A 16,037-nucleotide genomic window follows, 5' to 3' on the forward strand; every position below is an offset into this window, starting at 1 on the left:
TTCAGGTGGTGTATGCACAATGGGTTCACATACTGGGAGTTCGGTTGGTGCATGCACAAAAATTAAGTGGGCAAAATCAATACTTAACTCCTGTGCATGCGCCAACTGAACTCCAATATACAAACCCACTGCGCATGCACCACACAAAATCTCGTGCATGTGCACAGGAATCAAGATGGCTGAACACAGCCTATGGACCCAAGGATGGGGACTAACAAGCTAAGTATGCAATTCCGACATGTCCATTCTGAGATATGACAGGTTGTCCAGAATGGAACAAGGATGTATGTCAGGAGTACTTGTGCAGTAAAACCCTGGTATCCTGAATTAAAGTAACTGGCAGCCTCAAGCAGCCGGTAAAAGAGAAACAGAAAAAAATGATTTAAATAAACAAGAATAAAATAATAGGTTTAAAAAAACCCGCAAGTTTAAAAATTGTAAAAGTGAATGTTCTCTGAAGTTACACATAAACCTTTGGTGAAGATGGGAGCAAATAGTCAGCCAGTAGAGTGCCTTAGTCATACTTTGCTCGTAGCAGCTGTTAAATTTGTGTGAAACAGCAATGGCATCGCCCAGGATGAAGAGCTGCTTGATACCGCTTACCATTGGGCTGACTCTCTTAAAGTGTTTCCTTATCCCTGCTTAACAAGAGTCACTCAAGTCAGAGGTTTTATCTGTAAACTTGGAGGAGGGGTGCTAATTATCCATAATGTTATTGCTCATCTTTCTGGCAGCTCCATGGAGGGGGAGGAACATGCAGATGAATGGTTAAATGTTTTCAAAAAATGTTACTGAAAATAAATTAAAATATTTTACGGTTAATATATTCATGCAAGTAAAGTTTGTTCAGTACAAGTACAGTATAGTATTTGTCGATTAAACTGTTTATTTTTAATGTGGGAATATTAGTTAAGCATTGTAAGAGCAAGTCTCAAGCATATACAGTACATATCCGATTATCTGAAAACCACTTCACCAAAATTTTCAGTTGTCTGTGAAAATTTTTGGCAGTGACATGTCACAAGTTGAAAAAAAGTTTATTTTTTTTAACCTGCCGAGCTGTTAGCACCATTTTGAATCCAAAAGAGTTCAGGTATACTCGAGGTAAGAATTAAACTTTATTTCATGCTTGAAAAACCTTCCTTTGTTCTTTGTTGTTTAATGCTGACGCTATGGAGTCTGGGATTGTAGTGGGAATCTCATGCTCCCAGAAGGGTTCAGCGACAGTGCTGGGGAGGTGCCTCGGTTCAGACAGGGAGGTGTCAGGGATCGGCACTGCGGTATGAACGGGGACCTCAGGCTCCTGGGCAGGTTCTGCGACGGCAGTGGGGAGGTGTCAAGGATCAGAGTGGGGACCTCGGGCTCCCAGACAGGTTCCACCATGGTGATGGGGAGGTTTCTGGAATCCAAGCAGGGACCTTGGGTGCCTGTGCAGAGTCAGAACGGTAGTGGGGAGATGTTGGGATCGGCAACGATTGATACAAGGATTCTGCTGCTTAAACTCGGCTTAAAGGCATTTCTCAGATATCTGAAAAATGCAGTTAACTGATACACGTTCGGTCCAGAGTGTTTCGGATAATTGGAAACGTACGATACATAAAATACAATTATCCGGCATCTACCAATTCCCATAGGTGCTGGATACCCAGGGTTTTTCTGTATTTGAATCAGAACTTCCAACAACATGGTACATAAACCTACATATTTAGTTAAATAAGAAATCATTTTATGTTATATAACATCAATAACCAAACGTTACACTTATATTATAATAATTAGATGTACCAATAGACTACCTGAACACATCATAACTAACTCAGACTGCAAGGAACAAAGGCACAAAATACATCAACGTCTTGTTTTGCACAATTAACCTCTCTATGTACCAGGATCTTGATTTTGATACAATGAAACTAATAATAGTTGAAATGGATGTTTGTACATCAAAATAAAGTAGATTGATAGAATATGCTATGATATTCTTCAATTTGCTTACTTACAAGAGCAAAAGATGAAATCCAAACAGGCAGCGTCCAAACAGGCAGCGTCCAAACAGGCAGCGTCCAAACAGGCAGCGTCCAAACAGGCAGCGTCCAAACAGGCAGCGTCCAAACAGGCAGCGTCCAAACAGGCAGCGTCCAAACAGGCAGCGTCCAAACAGGCAGCGTCCAAACAGGCAGCGTCCAAACAGGCAGCGTCCAAACAGGCAGCGTCCAAACAGGCAGCGTCCAAACAGGCAGCGTCCAAACAGGCAGCGTCCAAACAGGCAGCGTCCAAACAGGCAGCGTCCAAACAGGCAGCGTCCAAACAGGCAGCGTCCAAACAGGCAGCGTCCAAACAGGCAGCGTCCAAACAGGCAGCGTCCAAACAGGCAGCGTCCAAACAGGCAGCGTCCAAACAGGCAGCGTCCAAACAGGCAGCGTCCAAACAGGCAGCGTCCAAACAGGCAGCGTCCAAACAGGCAGCGTCCAAACAGGCAGCGTCCAAACAGGCAGCGTCCAAACAGGCAGCGTCCAAACAGGCAGCGTCCAAACAGGCAGCGTCCAAACAGGCAGCGTCCAAACAGGCAGCGTCCAAACAGGCAGCGTCCAAACAGGCAGCGTCCAAACAGGCAGCGTCCAAACAGGCAGCGTCCAAACAGGCAGCGTCCAAACAGGCAGCGTCCAAACAGGCAGCGTCCAAACAGGCAGCGTCCAAACAGGCAGCGTCCAAACAGGCAGCGTCCAAACAGGCAGCGTCCAAACAGGCAGCGTCCAAACAGGCAGCGTCCAAACAGGCAGCGTCCAAACAGGCAGCGTCCAAACAGGCAGCGTCCAAACAGGCAGCGTCCAAACAGGCAGCGTCCAAACAGGCAGCGTCCAAACAGGCAGCGTCCAAACAGGCAGCGTCCAAACAGGCAGCGTCCAAACAGGCAGCGTCCAAACAGGCAGCGTCCAAACAGGCAGCGTCCAAACAGGCAGCGTCCAAACAGGCAGCGTCCAAACAGGCAGCGTCCAAACAGGCAGCGTCCAAACAGGCAGCGTCCAAACAGGCAGCGTCCAAACAGGCAGCGTCCAAACAGGCAGCGTCCAAACAGGCAGCGTCCAAACAGGCAGCGTCCAAACAGGCAGCGTCCAAACAGGCAGCGTCCAAACAGGCAGCGTCCAAACAGGCAGCGTCCAAACAGGCAGCGTCCAAACAGGCAGCGTCCAAACAGGCAGCGTCCAAACAGGCAGCGTCCAAACAGGCAGCGTCCAAACAGGCAGCGTCCAAACAGGCAGCGTCCAAACAGGCAGCGTCCAAACAGGCAGCGTCCAAACAGGCAGCGTCCAAACAGGCAGCGTCCAAACAGGCAGCGTCCAAACAGGCAGCGTCCAAACAGGCAGCGTCCAAACAGGCAGCGTCCAAACAGGCAGCGTCCAAACAGGCAGCGTCCAAACAGGCAGCGTCCAAACAGGCAGCGTCCAAACAGGCAGCGTCCAAACAGGCAGCGTCCAAACAGGCAGCGTCCAAACAGGCAGCGTCCAAACAGGCAGCGTCCAAACAGGCACCCTCACGCCGCTTCCAAACAGGCACCCTCACGCCGCTTCCAAACAGGCACCCTCACGCCGCTTCCAAACAGGCACCCTCACGCCGCTTCCAAACAGGCACCCTCACGCCGCTTCCAAACAGGCACCCTCACGCCGCTTCCAAACAGGCACCCTCACGCCGCTTCCAAACAGGCACCCTCACGCCGCTTCCAAACAGGCACCCTCACGCCGCTTCCAAACAGGCACCTTGATGCTGCTTCCAAACTGGCATCTTGATGCTGCTTCCAAACTGGCATCTTGATGCTGCTTCCAAACTGGCATCTTGATGCTGCTTCCAAACTGGCATCTTGATGCTGCTTCCAAACTGGCATCTTGATGCTGCTTCCAAACTGGCATCTTGATGCTGCTTCCAAACTGGCATCTTGATGCTGCTTCCAAACTGGCATCTTGATGCTGCTTCCAAACTGGCATCTTGATGGTGCTTCCAAACTGGCATCTTGATGGTGCTTCCAAACTGGCATCTTGATGGTGCTTCCAAACTGGCATCTTGATGGTGCTTCCAAACTGGCATCTTGATGGTGCTTCCAAACTGGCATCTTGATGTTGCTTCCAAACTGGCATCTTGATGTTGCTTCCAAACTGGCATCTTGATGGTGCTTCCAAACTGGCATCTTGATGGTGCTTCCAAACTGGCATCTTGATGCTGCTTCCAAACTGGCATCTTGATGCTGCTTCCAAACAGGCATCTTGATGCTGCTTCCAAACAGGCATCTTGATGCTGCTTCCAAACAGGCATCTTGATGCTGCTTCCAAACAGGCATCTTGATGGTGCTTCCAAACAGGCATCTTGATGGTGCTTCCAAACAGGCATCTTGATGGTGCTTCCAAACAGGCATCTTGATGGTGCTTCCAAACAGGCATCTTGATGGTGCTTCCAAACAGGCATCTTGATGGTGCTTCCAAACAGGCATCTTGATGGTGCTTCCAAACAGGCATCTTGATGGTGCTTCCAAACAGGCATCTTGATGGTGCTTCCAAACAGGCATCTTGATGGTGCTTCCAAACAGGCATCTTGATGGTGCTTCCAAACAGGCATCTTGATGGTGCTTCCAAACAGGCATCTTGATGGTGCTTCCAAACAGGCATCTTGATGGTGCTTCCAAACAGGCATCTTGATGGTGCTTCCAAACAGGCATCTTGATGGTGCTTCCAAACAGGCATCTTGATGGTGCTTCCAAACAGGCATCTTGATGGTGCTTCCAAACAGGCATCTTGATGGTGCTTCCAAACAGGCATCTTGATGGTGCTTCCAAACAGGCATCTTGATGGTGCTTCCAAACAGGCATCTTGATGGTGCTTCCAAACAGGCATCTTGATGGTGCTTCCAAACAGGCATCTTGATGGTGCTTCCAAACAGGCATCTTGATGGTGCTTCCAAACAGGCATCTTGATGGTGCTTCCAAACAGGCATCTTGATGGTGCTTCCAAACAGGCATCTTGATGGTGCTTCCAAACAGGCATCTTGATGGTGCTTCCAAACAGGCATCTTGATGGTGCTTCCAAACAGGCATCTTGATGGTGCTTCCAAACAGGCATCTTGATGGTGCTTCCAAACAGGCATCTTGATGGTGCTTCCAAACAGGCATCTTGATGGTGCTTCCAAACAGGCATCTTGATGGTGCTTCCAAACAGGCATCTTGATGGTGCTTCCAAACAGGCATCTTGATGGTGCTTCCAAACAGGCATCTTGATGGTGCTTCCAAACAGGCATCTTGATGGTGCTTCCAAACAGGCATCTTGATGGTGCTTCCAAACAGGCATCTTGATGGTGCTTCCAAACAGGCATCTTTATGGTGCTTCCAAACAGGCATCTTTATGGTGCTTCCAAACAGGCATCTTTATGGTGCTTCCAAACAGGCATCTTTATGGTGCTTCCAAACAGGCATCTTTATGGTGCTTCCAAACAGGCATCTTTATGCTGCTTCCAAACAGGCATCTTTATGCTGCTTCCAAACTGGCATCTTTATGCTGCTTCCAAACTGGCATCTTTATGCTGCTTCCAAACTGGCATCTTTATGGTGCTTCCAAACTGGCATCTTTATGCTGCTTCCAAACAGGCATCTTTATGCTACTTCAAAACAGGCATCTTTATGCTGCTTCCAAACAGGCATCTTTAAGCATCTTTATATTACTTGGTAACAAAATACTAGAAAAAAACTGACCACTCATTATTAACAAGGAATTCAAACATCCAAAATTTTAAGATGAAAGCTCAACTTTTCTCTAATTGTTTTAAACTGCTTTGTAAACTGATGCTTGTAAACTGCATTGCCCAAATATATTAATCGTATGGCTGCAGATACCCAAGGAGAAACTGTCTTCAGGAATATATTAGCAGTTTGTACTTTCAGTGACTATCTTCTCTGTCTACCAAAAAACCCCATTCATGAAGCAAATTTTCATCTTCACAAGGCTGGCAGCTATACTCATGTCTGTCTTTCAGAAAATGGTGACAAGCAGTCTTCATGTATCACTGCAGTTCTGGTGTTACCACTTTTGGCAGTAATGTTGATTAAGTAGGGTTTTACAGTGTTAACCAAGGAAAGGGAATATATTGCCATCAGGAAGGCATGGAACTTGGCAGGAAACCTGTAGGTGGCAGTGTTCCAAATAACCATTACTCTTGTGCTTTCTGGTATAGGTCATGGGTTTAAGAGTCGCCTAACCAGCTACATGACATTTTGTGCACAACTGACACTGAAGTTATTGTGCACTAATTAAGAGTTTGAACCTTTGGGGATAAAAACTCACTACAGTGAGTGAGAAAATAAAATTTGATTAACCTTTAATCTCTTGGTAAATGGTTACAGCCTGATAGAAAAATCCAATTGCTGGTGGGCTATTTTTTGTTCAATTAAATCGAAGCTCTCCTGGCAAAGACAGACATACATGTATTAATAAATCAATCATAAAATTCCAAAGCATTAAGCTGAATGAAATTGCCATCAATGGCAAGATGCAAGCTTCTACATGCTAAATATTAATGATACTTCTGAGGGATAATGTAGTAAAACGCTGATAATCTAATGCTTGAAAATCACAACAGTTTGCATCCAGCTAACAAGGTGCTCGCTTATCAGTTCCTGTGCTCCCTTTAAATTTACTAGCAAGATAGAAAATTATATTATCATGTAACATTGAAAAAATTAGTGTGTCAGAGTATTGATTGGAATAGTATTCAGTAGTCCAGAAAATCTGCAAGTCCAAAATCAAGGATTCTGAATGAACACTTTTATTGTACTGTTCAAGTCACAATTCCAATCTCTCGAAAGAGTGCCATGAAATTCTTTGCACACCTCAGTGTAAAGAGCCTGTAATTTCTTATGAAACAATGTAGCATTTCCTTTTGTTAATACAATTTATAAATCAGTGAAGCATTACAACTTCAGCCAAGATATTTTTTGTGCAACTATCCAAACTGAATAAATCAAATATTAAAAGAACCATTTAAGAGCAAACTCAATTTGAAATACCATATATACTTGTATAATTGTTGACCCATAAAAGAGTTGACACCCTGCCCCAAAAATCTAATGTTCTTATGACCTGTGTAAAAGTTGACCCCCCCCCCCCAATTTATGGCCCTGCTCACCTATCCAAACTCCCAACCGCGGATCCTCGCCCTGACTACCCATCCATCGAACTCCCAATGCCCAGGCCGCCTGTCCATCTGAGTTCCCGATCCCCCAACCACTGACTTATTATCCGACCATACTAGCTCCCGACACCTTGAACAATGCAGGTAATTACCGAGATCAAAAGTTTGACTTGTGTAAAAGTTGACCCTGAAAAAGTGGTCCAAAAAATTTGGCAATTACACAAGTATATATGGTATTTTGGTGCTGAGTTAAAACAGCAGTCTAAAACTTCCATTTCAAGTTTTGCTGGGCCATCATCAAGTCACTTCTACCAATTTCTTACCTTGCCTGGATCACGCTCAAAGTCCACATATTCTCTAGTGGGTGTTTGCCGTTGCTCTCCATGCCAGTTTGCCGGAAAAAACTGCAGAGATAGATTAGTTCCAGTCGCCACAAAAGCCTTTCAGAAAAATCAATACAAAATATATCAGAGGAAAGGATTTTAAATAAGTTACGCATTTTTGTTACATCAGCAATGAATTCCAAGATTGGTGTCTGCCAGGGAACATTGTACATGCTAAACTCCAGAAATGCAAAAAAACAGACTCGATCAATTCTATCAAATGTACAGTTGCAGACATCTAATTCTACTACAACACACTGCCCAGAAATAATCGATATTATAGATGGACTATTTCTCAATATCCAAGTCATCAATCAATGCACTGTCACTTCCCAGAACAACAATGTCATTTCAAAATTAGAAGCAGTGATATCTCTTGACAAACAATAAAATAGCTATTATGAAATAGATATCACAATATCCACCATCTATACACCTTATTTAAAGATTTAGAAAATGATAACATTTATGTATGTTCCGTGTGATGCATCAATGTGTCTTACCTACATTATTTATAGCGATTGTATCAGTGACATTCTGAGGGAGGTGGGGCAAAGAATGGGGCTGGGAGATTAGTGGTTGTGTAAGGCAGTTAGTGGTGAGAACAAATAAGAGAAAAAAGAGCTAATCAAGCCAAAATAGTCAGATTTCAGCATTATTTCTGACAATTATTACAACTGGTGTTTGCTTCTAGACATTTGGACCCAGAATTCATTTTGCTCAATTACACAAATTTCCTTCATTTAATAATGTAAAACAAAGACACAAATTTCACTCATTTAATAATGTAAAACAAAGACATTAATTAAAAAGGAAACAGAACTGCAGATGCTGGAGTCTAGAGTAAACCACGAGAGATTGAAGGAACTCAAGTGGGTTAGGTCGCATCCATGGAGAGAATCATCAGTTAATATTTCAAGTCCGGACCCTTTATTGAGATTAAAATGGGAAGGATAAATGAAATAAATCTTCGCTCTGTCCAAAGATGTGAGCTGGAACTGTTGTTTGCCAGACATTTTAATTCATCTCACTATTCCCACACAGACATGGGTCCTCACCCTTAGCCAGTGAGGCTAAATGTAAAACCTCATATCCTCAAATCCAAAGGCACAAACGTTGTATTTTCCAAATTTGGGTAAACCCCAGCCCACTGTTTCCAATTCTCCTTTATCTACTCACTTTTCTCTCATCCCCTATCTGTCCCTCCACCTTCTGTCCAATATCTTATCACCTTGACCCCTCCCTTTTCTGTTTTCCATTTTCGTCTCAATAAAGGCTGCTGTTATATTCCTTCATCCTAATTATTTGATCAAAAAGATTTCAGTAACTTAAAAACAAACAGTTTCAAGGCAAATGGAGAAATACCATATTCAAAAGTAATTTTAAAAATTTCCCAAACCTGGCAAGTCTCAATAATCAGTTATAAAAGGCACTACTTAATCACCAAACACAAGATGTCTGTCAATTTAAAAAAACATTTTCCAAATATGTGAGAATTCTATTGATGGATATTACCAATCAGAATGAGATTTGAGCCTTGGAAGCAGTAGCAATGGAAGACTTTCAGACCTATTAATAACTGTATTAAAAGTAGTTCTGATATTGAGGGTTTGCGTAGTTAGGTGGTAAAATGCAGCATAAACCAACCAAGGAAACAGCTAAACTCTGACAGATTTCAAGGCTACATTTTAAAAACAAATGTCCATGTTTTAAGCACAAGGATGGAACATGGATTAAATCATACTGGTTGGAAAATGTCTGAAGCCAATATGACTCTTCAAAGTTTCTTGGCCACATTACATTTCCAGAGAATATACTAAGATTCATACTTGATCCCAGTTTTGAGATTGAAAAATTCGAGTCGGCCTACAGCGTACAGCAATGAAAGGGAGAAAATTAGAAAGAGATGTATGGAGCAACGTAGAAAAGAATAGGAAACAAATTCACAGGATGATTTATTTTGTAGAAATCACAACTGGAAGGATTCATGCATAAATGTCAGACGAGGACAGAGCATCAAAGATATCTTCCACAAATTGCCCATTAACACTCAGTGTGAAGAAAATTGTAAAAACTAAGCATCATTCCAATGAGGAAATAAGAACAGTGTAGGGAGTTATGTAATATACACATACAGTACAACTGATAATCTGAAATAGCCGGGGCCAGGCTTATTTCAGATAAACAATATTTCAAATAACTGGTTATTTTTAAAAAAAACAGCCCAGTAGCAACAGCAAATCTCTTGTAAGTGTTTAAACAGCAACAATTTTCAACCATGAAATAATGTTTAATTCTCAACCTGCGACTTCAGTTCGGCTCCAAAAAAATTCTAATACCTGAGGATTTCTGATTTTTCCAGATATCCTCACTTATTCGAACTTCTTCAGAGGTGAATGACATAATTTTGGCTTCAAAATTTTTCAGATAAATGAAGATTTCTGATTGTTTTCTGAAATCCTCAATTAACCGAAAATATTTTCACTTACGAGTCCAAAATACTTCAGATAAATGAGGATTTCAGATACAAGGGCAAAAGGGTTTAAATCCAAGAACGTAAATAATAAAAGATGCCAAATAAACATTGAAAATAACCATTAAAATGAATATATTTAGGCCATATCCCTCACCTTTCATAAGAAAACAAAGAACTCTAATCGAACTACTAAAATGCATAATTTATATTAAACTGCTCATCAGGATTTGGCACAAGCCATAAATTTCCCTTCAAAAGGACAATTTTCCAAGCAAAAATGGTATCCACTTCACAAAGTTCCTTCTGATACAAACTTACCACGGTAAAATACACCTTCATGCAACCTTCCCCGTTCAATTTTTAAAATTTACCTTGTGAATGAACTATCTCACATGAAAGCCTGAAAAATGTATTGAAAGCTAAATGGGAATTAAATTTTCATGTCCACAGATGTTAGCTGCAATGAAGTAGAGCATAAAAAATCTACTCGTTGATCAATGCAAATAACTAAAATGATAGTCTCCCCATTATTTTTCTGCTTGAGAGAAGCAAGCATTCCGAGGAAAGCATGAAAAAAAATCTGGCAGAATCGAAGGCAATTTATATTGTCCGCCAAGGAGGGGGAAGAGGAGGCTAATACTGAATACATAGTTAAAATTATATTTGTAGTATTTAACATGATCCAAAGCATTTATTATTTCATCTTCAATTTGTCAAGGAGCAACAGCGAAAACGGTATGGTCCGGAAGTAAAACTGCAACAAACATAATCGGTGCAAATGGAATCAGTCCTTCAACTCCAGTGGCGTGGGCGCGCACTTTTGCATGGAGAGGATTCGACACCAAATATTGACCTGGGTTTTTGCACGTTGATTAAAAGCACAAACATGAGCTGCAAGTCAGAGAAACAATTAGATGCACGTCCGTCTGGCGCCTACCGCCCGGCAGCGTGCTCATGCGATCGGCTCTGAAGGAAGTGAAGGAGCCTCTTGGTTACTTACGATCTCAGACCTGCCGTCCCTGCAGGCATTTTGAAAACGCATCTGTCGCTCATCGTGTGGCCGGTCGCGGAAACCCGTGTATTTAATCTGTTTTAACAAAAAGAAACGATCACCGAGGCGAAGGCCGAACAAACAAACTCTTCCTCCCCACCCCCAGCAAGAGAGAGAGAGAGAGAGAAAGAGCTTCTCGCAACAAGCCAGGATATCCGGGGAAAAGTTTGAATGCACAAGTTGGAGAAAGAGGGAGACCCACCTCCCGGGCGGTCAGGGTGGAAAGAGACCCCCCCCACCGGGCCGTCAGGATGGAGGGGGAACCCCTCACCCCACCCCACCTCCCGGGCCGTCAGGGTGGAGAGGGAACCCCTCACCCCACCCCACCTCCCGGGCCGTCAGGGTGGAGAGGGAACCCCTCACCCCACCCCACCTCCCGGGCCGTCAGGGTGGAGAGGGAGGGTCCCCTCACCCCACCCCACCTCCCGGGCCGTCAGGGTGGAGAGGGACCCTTTACCCCACTCCACCTCCCGGGCCGTCAGGGTGGAGAGGGACCCTTCACCCCACTCCACCTCCCGGGCCGTCAGGGTGGAGAGGGAACCCCTCACCCCACCCCACTTCCCGGGCCGTCAGGGTGGAGAGGGAACCCCTCACCCCACCCCACCTCCCGGGCCGTCAGGGTGGAGAGGGAACCCCTCACCCCACCCCACCTCCCGGGCCGTCAGGGTGAAGAGGGACCCCTCACCCCACCCCACCTCCCGGGCCGTCAGGGTGGAGAGGGACCCCTCACCCCACCCCACCTCCCGGGCCGTCAGGGTGGAGAGGGAACCCCTCACCCCACCCCACCTCCCGGGCCGTCAGGGTGGAGAGGGACCCCTCACCCCACCCCCCGGGCCGTCAGGGTGGAGAGGGAACCCCTCACCCCACCCCCCGGGCCGTCAGGGTGAAGAGGGACCCCTCACCCCACCCCACCTCCCGGGCCGTCAAGGTGGAGAGGGACCCCTCACCCCACCCCACCTCCCGGGCCGTCAGGGTGGAGAGGGAACCCCTCACCCCACCCCACCTCCCGGGCCGTCAGGGTGGAGAGGGAACCCCTCACCCCACCCCACCTCCCGGGCCGTCAGGGTGGAGAACTCCCAGGACATTTTCCTCAACTTCCAAGAGAGGACCAGTTCCTCTGACGCCACGGCCGGCGGGCCGGCTCCAGCTGGTCACCATGTGTTCCCCCCCACCCCCACCCCCACCCCCACCCCCAACTTCACGCCCGCGCTCACCTCACATTCCCGGCTGAGTTTGCGGAAGAACTCCTCGTTCTCGAACTTGCTCCTTTGATCGGGGACGACCCGCGGCATCTTCTCCTCCTCCTCCCCACCACCACCACCACCACCCCGAGTCTCCGCCCGTCTGCCCTACTCTCGTCTGCCTTCGGCGGGCTGGGTCGTGCGGACTCGCGCTCGCCCTCCCTCCTCCTCGCCGGTCGCCAGCTCTCCGGGCGGACCAAATGCTTGCTGCCTGTCCCGCCGCCTCTCTCACGGGCTCGCTCGCGCGCTGACTTCCTCCCGTCCTGCGGCGCCTTTCCGACGGCCCTCCCTCTCGAGCTCTCACTTCCTCTGGAGGAATCGAACTTGGTTCACTCACACTGCACCATCCTCACAACCGGCCACGGCGCGCAAGCGCACTGGCCCTCCCGTGGACCCCCGCGCCTTGGTGGCAGCGCGGGCGTGAGTCGTGCGCAGGCGCACTCAGCGAGCTGCCTGGGGCTGTGAGGAGGACGTTGGCCTCGACGCGAACATGGCGGTCGATCCCGATGTGCTTATGCTGCAAGCCGTGAAGATGTACACGACCACTCTCCGAGTGCAAGCCCATTTCCTGGGCATGGTCCACGACTTCATGATGCGCAAGTGGACGCAGAATTCGTGCGAGCAGCGCGTTCGTGCGATCAGAAACGCGCTGAAGGAGAAATTGAAGCGAAGCAGAGAGATGTTTGAGGCAGAAAGACGCGCGGACCTGAGATGCCGCAGACGGAGACGTTTACTCCTGGTGAGTCAATTCGCGCTGGTCTCGGATCGGAAGATGTGGAGGAGAGAGAGGCCGCACGGCCCGGTCTTCTGGTCGAATGTCCTCAACAATTTTGATGAAGATGAGTGGCGGGGTCATTTTCGAATGTCTCGGGCCACCTTTGACTTCGTGTTGGAGCTCGTGGAGCCACAACTGAGGCGCAAGACGACGAACTGGCGCCAGCCCCTGGAACCCCGGCTGAGACTGGCCATTGCCCTGTGGTGGTATGCCACCCCATGTGAATATCGATCCATCAGTTGTATTTTTGGGGTGGGTGTCGCCACTGTGTGCGTGTTGGTGCGCCAGGTCACTGGAGCATTGAGCAGAGCCCTCTCGAAACGTTTTGTCCAACTGCCAAGTGGTGCCCGCCTGCAGGAGGCAATGCACGGGTTTGCAGAGCGGGGGTATCCAATGTGCGCCGGTGCCATCCATGGCACGCATATCCCCATCAGGCCCCCGCCTGAGGACCCACTGGCTTACTCCAATCAGAAAGGGTGGCACTCCATCGTTCTTCAAGCTGTCGTGGACCACAACCAGTGGTAAGGATCGCAACCCGAGTTACAATGATTGGCCTTCCTCGATTAATGGGTTTCATAGGTCAATATAAACGCTGATATTTTGTCGTTCCAGCTTCACAGACGTGTACGTGGGTTGGCCTGGCCGCACGCATGATGCTCAAGTTTTAGCCAACTCTCCCATCTCCAGAAAGGCCGAAGATCAAGGCGGGTACCTCTTCCCACGTGAAGTAAGGTTATATACCTCACTTATATACAGTAATGTATGTGTGGATCAATCCATCGTGTGTTTTTTGAGTCACGTAACCATATAGGATACAATGACAATGATATATTCTGAAAGAATGGCTGACTGACTCTACTTCAAATGAAGATTATGACAAGTCCAAGGGTCAGGTTCTAAACTGTTACTGTAAAACGGCCACTAAAAAACATTAATGAACTGATTGTGATTTCAAAGGTTGCCTAAAGTACTTATAAATCGACATTTCTCTGCCCACAGAAATCCAAAACTGTTAACGGAGTGGAAATCCCTGTGCATCTCATCGGAGACCAAGCTTACCCCCTCAGGAACTGGCTGATGAAGGGGTTCACTAACCACCATCTATTTGATCAACGTCAGCAAAGTTTTAACCTCCGTTTGAACTCAGCAAGGATGGTGGTAGAAAATGCTTTGAGACGTCTCAAAGGTCGCTGGAGGTGCCTGGCCAAGCGACTTGATATTTGTACCAGTTTTGTATCAGACGTTGTTGTTGCCTGTTGTGTTCTACACAATATATGTGAAATCAACAAGGAACACTTCTTGCCAGAGTGGAACACTGAGCTGCCTGATCTCCCTGAGGAACCTGAGCGAGTTGCTAATCAGGATGCACAAGCACAGAGTCATCAGGCTATCCGTGAAGCAATTATGTCCCTTCTATAATCAATTTAACAAGCAAATATCAATTCTAGAAATGTATATTGCACATGTCAGTAGTGAACAGGAAATATATAAACAATTTTAAAAAGTTTAATTCATCCTCTTTTCCAGCTGCCTTAAATTGATTCCTACTATGACATCTGTTTTCAAGTTCTCATCTTTGCTTTATATCTTTCTTGTCCCACTTTGTAACTACCTAGTACAGTGTAGTTACGAGCCCAGAGGACCCCAAAACCCAACAGCAATAGATATTCACTAAGACAAATGGTTACTTCAACAAAAGTTGCTTTTAATTCTTTAAACATGAAAACAAATTCACACTTTAACTTATCACTATTGACTTAACTAACCTAACTTAATCCCCTTCTAATTGTAAGCGCATGTGTATGTAAGTTCAGAAAGGTTCTTTGATTCACAGTCCAATCTCACTTCTCTTTCCTCCAAGTTCACTGGTTGCAGGCACTTCTTATACTGTGCACAGAATTTCTCAAAATGTAAATGGTTACCACTCAGGAAGGTTCTTGTCAGTTTCTAGAGAGAGATTTGTTGTTCCATGACATCCACAACTGATTTACTTCCATCAGCCACTTCTGTGTCTTGCTGACAAAACTTGCCCCCTCAGGGTTCGCCAGATAATAACCTCTTTCCGTCAGATCACCACAGAGTTCCTTCTTTTTCTTATTCCAAGTGAAGCATTAGACAGCCAATCCTCTCCTCTTGCGTGAACCACAAGGGCTTTGACCAGGCTGAACTAAGAACTCACAACACGTCTTCCAAATGGGGTTTTCCATAAGCTTGCCAGTTTGTCCTGTTCTAGTCCCAACAGCTGTTTCTGACTGTAACACTGAACTCTGTGTGTATGCTCTCTCTCTCTCTCTCTCTCTCTCTCTCTCTCTCTCTCAGAGAGAAAACCTGTTTGACTGACTCTGCTTGCCAAACCACATGACCCTCTTAGAACAGGTCCAGGCAATCTGCGGCTCCGACAAGATCTTTCATCTGTTGCCTTTTAGTAAACAACAATCTGTTAGTGAAGTCTCTTGGGCACTCTCCAATGCTCTTGCAAAGACTGTGGAGCCAATATGTCTAGCATTAGCAGAGCTCCAGTATTTCAAATAAGATTTGTTTTAAAGTGTTTGTATGTGTCCTAATCTTAACAAACCTTTCCTCAATTTATCTCCCAAAAACATTATTTTCTGTCACAGTACCCCCACATTTCAAGCAGTTCAGATAATAGAAATTTGCAAATCTCTACCAAAAAATTTGAGACAAGGAATAAAATATGCTCTCAGAATTTATGTGTAATAAATAAATACTAAATGTATACAGAGAAGTGAACTAGTTTATCAAGGACAATGATTGCAGGCTGCCAGTTCACAGTGGAAAACCACTTCAGGCAGGGGTGGCCAAACATTTTTGGTTGAGGGCCACATACAGAAAAATACAAGGAGTCACCCCGGCTAAACAATATTAAGGCCGGAAGTTTTCAACCAGTTACACTGTAAGAAAAATTGTGTTTTTAGACCAGTAA

At 45.9% G+C, this 16,037-nt stretch overlaps 2 protein-coding genes across 4 annotated transcripts in view; one reads left to right on the forward strand and one right to left on the reverse strand.

The window, feature by feature from the left end:
• The window catches only part of cbfb (core-binding factor subunit beta), an 89,913-nt gene extending 77,175 nt beyond the window's left edge, over positions 1 to 12,738 (reverse strand). The window contains exons 1-3 of one of the 3 annotated variants that reach the window (XM_069901181.1): positions 12,292 to 12,737; positions 11,027 to 11,113; positions 7,491 to 7,607 (exon numbers count right to left, since the gene is read on the reverse strand). In XM_069901181.1, coding sequence (XP_069757282.1) covers positions 7,491 to 7,607; positions 11,027 to 11,113; positions 12,292 to 12,369 — 282 coding nt within the window. In that variant the 5' untranslated portion in view covers positions 12,370 to 12,737. Of the gene's footprint in view, positions 1 to 7,490; positions 7,608 to 11,026; positions 11,114 to 12,291 lie in introns of all 3 variants that reach the window. The other 2 variants (XM_069901180.1, XM_069901182.1) reach the window with 2 other exon arrangements.
• LOC138744662 (putative nuclease HARBI1) lies at positions 12,363 to 15,830 on the forward strand. Its single transcript, XM_069901168.1, has 3 exons — positions 12,363 to 13,614; positions 13,706 to 13,820; positions 14,093 to 15,830. The coding sequence occupies exons 1-3, from the start codon at positions 12,809 to 12,811 to the stop codon at positions 14,510 to 14,512; spliced, it is 1,341 nt and encodes a 446-aa protein (XP_069757269.1). The 5' UTR covers positions 12,363 to 12,808; the 3' UTR covers positions 14,513 to 15,830.
• The last annotated feature ends 207 nt before the right edge of the window (positions 15,831 to 16,037 follow it).

The sequence above is a fragment of the Narcine bancroftii genome, chromosome 10, assembly GCF_036971445.1.
Source record: "Narcine bancroftii isolate sNarBan1 chromosome 10, sNarBan1.hap1, whole genome shotgun sequence".
Taxonomy (NCBI): Eukaryota; Metazoa; Chordata; class Chondrichthyes; order Torpediniformes; family Narcinidae; genus Narcine; species Narcine bancroftii.